The sequence below is a fragment of the Merops nubicus genome, unplaced genomic scaffold (genome assembly GCF_000691845.1).
Source record: "Merops nubicus isolate BGI_N331 unplaced genomic scaffold, ASM69184v1 scaffold26498, whole genome shotgun sequence".
Lineage (NCBI taxonomy): Eukaryota > Metazoa > Chordata > Aves > Coraciiformes > Meropidae > Merops > Merops nubicus.
The window spans coordinates 1,104-4,460 of record NW_008628085.1 but is presented as its reverse complement, the minus strand read 5'-3'; the positions used below and the strand labels follow the sequence as shown (position 1 = coordinate 4,460).

The window sequence follows — 3,357 nt, the reverse complement described above, 5'->3', positions numbered from 1 at the left end:
TGCATCTCCCACTCTGTCCCTAGTGCTACCTGGGAATCATTTGACATTAAATATTGGGCCATGCAGCAGCCACATACACTGGAAATGTATGGTATGGCACATCAAGGCCCTGTCTTGTGTTCTCAAGGCAGAAAATGCCCATTTTTCTCCATGCTCCTTAGCATGCGTGAAATCCACGTGCTCCTCAGCTTAAAGATGTGTCCAAACACTCCATCACTGGAACTTTCCAGCATTCTCTCTCTGTTCGTGGATCAATATGTGTCCAGACAATTTCTTTGGGCCACACAGCCCAAATTATAAGAAGCAAGGAGCTGATAACACCGGCAAGCGAGGCGGGCAGTGCGCTGACCCTGGCCGCAGTAGGCATTGTTTCATGGGGAGATAAGAGGGTGGGCCTCTGGAGTGACCAATGAGCATGGGCAGGCACCAAGGCCCGCTCTCCTCTTCCTCTTTATAACCAGGGCTGTCAGGGCCAGGAGTCCAAACCTGCTCTGAGCGTTCATTGCCAGGAGCCTGAGCCTGCACCCTCCCACACGATGACCCTGACTCAAGCCGAGAAGGCCGCCGTGGTCACCATCTGGGCCAAGGTGGCTACCCAAGCTGATGCCATTGGGGCAGAATCGCTGGAGAGGTAAGTCCCCAGAACCCCTTTGAAGAGGGTTCTTCCTCTGGCTTCACCCTTAAGATGCATCCTGTGCAAAACTTGCACAAGTGAGAGCCCCGTGGGAGTGGGGAGAGGTGCTGGACGACCTGTGTTTGCTGTGGCACTCTCTGGAATGTTATCTGTGCTACTAAAGCTTAATAGAGAGCTTCAAAATCTTACAGCAAAACATGATTTTTTAAGAAATTCTAATGGTTTCTTTCCCATTATAGCATTTCAGGAGAATTCGTAGCCAGGAGCCCTGGCGAGGATTTCAAAGTCCTTCATATGCAGTGTCCTGAAATAGAATTATCACTGTTAGGAAATGAATTTGAAGTGGTTTATTGTACAAGAGATGCAATTTCTTTATATGTGATGCAGTTTCTCTTGCACTTTCTGGGCCTTCAGAGAATAGCTATCCACTAAATTCATTGTACAATATGTAATGTATTATTACATAATGCAATATAGGATATATAATTCCTAAAATAATAAAGGAAATAATTACACAATGTAATATAGGGCACATAGGACATATAGTGACAATTTGGGGCTACTATTTATTTTTAAAAAATCCAAACAAACAAAAGTACCTTGTTTAAAACTGTTTTTAACATTTAATTCTTCTCTAGATTAGCCCACTGTCTAATCTGCACATATTGCAGAGGAGATTTAAGAGCAGAAAGACCTTCAAGCCCCCAAAGCTCTGTTAGAGCTGCTGAGGGAGTGCTCTCCTGTAGCTGGCAGCTTTACACTGCACTTGCTCTGAGGTTTTGCCTCCTCATGCCATTCCCACTGCTGAATCTTGTTCTCCTCCAGGCTTTTCTACAGCTACCCCCAGACGAAAACCTACTTCCCTCACTTTGATCTCAGCCAAGGCTCAGCTCAGCTTCGTGGCCACGGCTCCAAGGTCATGAATGCCATTGGGGAAGCCGTGAAGCACATCGATGACATTAGAAGGGCTTTGGCCAAACTCAGTGAGCTGCACGCTTACATCCTCAGGGTGGACCCAGTGAACTTCAAGGTGAGTGAGCATGGAGGCTTTCAGGGATGAAAGCTGCCATCACAGAACTAGAGGCCACAGATCATTTTGGCTCATGGCAGCTCGATCCCTACTGCACTGCACAGCCCTGTCAACTCGCTTCACTGCTTGTTCCCCGCCCAATTTCTAACCTGAGATTGGATCTTTTAATGAAAAATGTGGTCTAGCTCAAGCAAAGAAAGACTCGGGGGAGCTCCTATGGTTTGTGTCAGACAGACTCAAGTCTCTGCTGCCTTTATGGTCATTTATGAATCTCCCTTTCCTGTCAGGTTATATCACCTGCCTTGAACAAAGTCTTGCTAAATTCTAAACCTTTCCACTCTGTTGCATTTCTCTTTGGTGAGGAAGGAAGGGGCATTTGGAAGAGGGAGTGGGATCAAGCAGTGCCTTTTGCCCTATACCAGAGGCAACTCTGCTTCTTCACACATAGCATCAGGCAGCAGCACTACCTGCTTGGGACTCGTAGTTGGTCACCTTAGAGCACACTGGCACCAAGGTGTGTTGCAGGCCCCTAGGCTGACACTTTTTACTGATTATAATGGATTTCACTCTGTTTTCCCTTCCAGCTGCTTTCCCACTGCATCCTGTGCTCCGTGGCTGCCCACTATCCCAACGACTTCACCCCAGAAGCTCATGCTGCGTGGGACAAGTTCCTGTCCAGCGTTTCCTCTGTGCTGACTGAGAAGTACAGATAAACGGCCTCCACGGAGGGTGAGGGATGCACACACATGGTGCACCCAGGCTCTGGGATATTCACCCCTTCCCTGCAGGGGCTTGGTCATCTGCAAAACCCAATAAATCATTCAAATGTGAGCTGTGATCTCTGTGCTTTCATCTCCATGCGCCTCACCTACACCTCACTGTTCGGGGAGGGGTGGTCACAATGTGAGAGGGGGAAATAATACTAAGCTGTGGAAATGTGTGTGCCAATTCACATGCTAATAATGATATCATGTACTAATTCACATGCTAAGATGTGTAAATTTAGTGGGAATAGTAACATAACATTGAGCAGAAGCCCAGAACAGGCTAGAACCCCATGTCTGCTACTCCTCACTAGAATTACACCCACTGAAAGCTGTTTCTAGGCTGTCCAGCAAACAGTGTTTTACCCCAGTAAGATATTTAATGGACCCAGACATTTTATTTGGCTATCACACCTGCTAGGCAGGTTTGGGAAGGGGACCATCCCCTCGGCTTGACATCTCCTCATTTTTTACAGGGAACTTTACATGCATTTGAAATTTAGGAGTACTAGTGGCCATGGGAGATCAGTGTTGATAGCACCTCTGGGAGCACGAATTCCTGGGGTTTCTCTGGAAAGCAGAGTCCAGAACTGATGGCAGTCCTGGGGGGAGTGCAGAGATCCTCCCCACAGACCTGTGGTGGGTCAACCCCGATGGGCAGCTGAGCATTACACAGTCACTCACTCCCTTCCCCCCCTCAGTGGGATGAGGGGAAGAAGAAAGAAAGAATAAAAGCAAGAAAAACAGGGAGTCAAGATCAAACAAACAGAAATAATTATTTAATAACTGAAGGATAAGGAGAAGAAGAGGGAAGGAAACAAAACAAAAGAGGTGATGCAAAGGCAATCACTATCTCCCATGGGTAGACCTATGCCCAGCCCATTCCTGAGCTAAAGAGATGGGTAAACCCCCTCAAACTCCCTCAACCC

The 3,357-nt window shown here is 47.3% G+C and overlaps 1 protein-coding gene across 1 annotated transcript; it reads left to right on the top strand.

Annotated features, from left to right (window-relative positions):
• Nucleotides 1–494: 494 nt before the first annotated feature.
• Nucleotides 495–2,454, top strand: LOC103778955 (hemoglobin subunit pi). The gene is made up of 3 exons (XM_008946574.1): nt 495–631; nt 1,460–1,664; nt 2,249–2,454. The coding sequence occupies exons 1-3, from the start codon at nt 537–539 to the stop codon at nt 2,375–2,377; spliced, it is 429 nt and encodes a 142-aa protein (XP_008944822.1). The 5' UTR covers nt 495–536; the 3' UTR covers nt 2,378–2,454.
• Nucleotides 2,455–3,357: the final 903 nt, after the last annotated feature.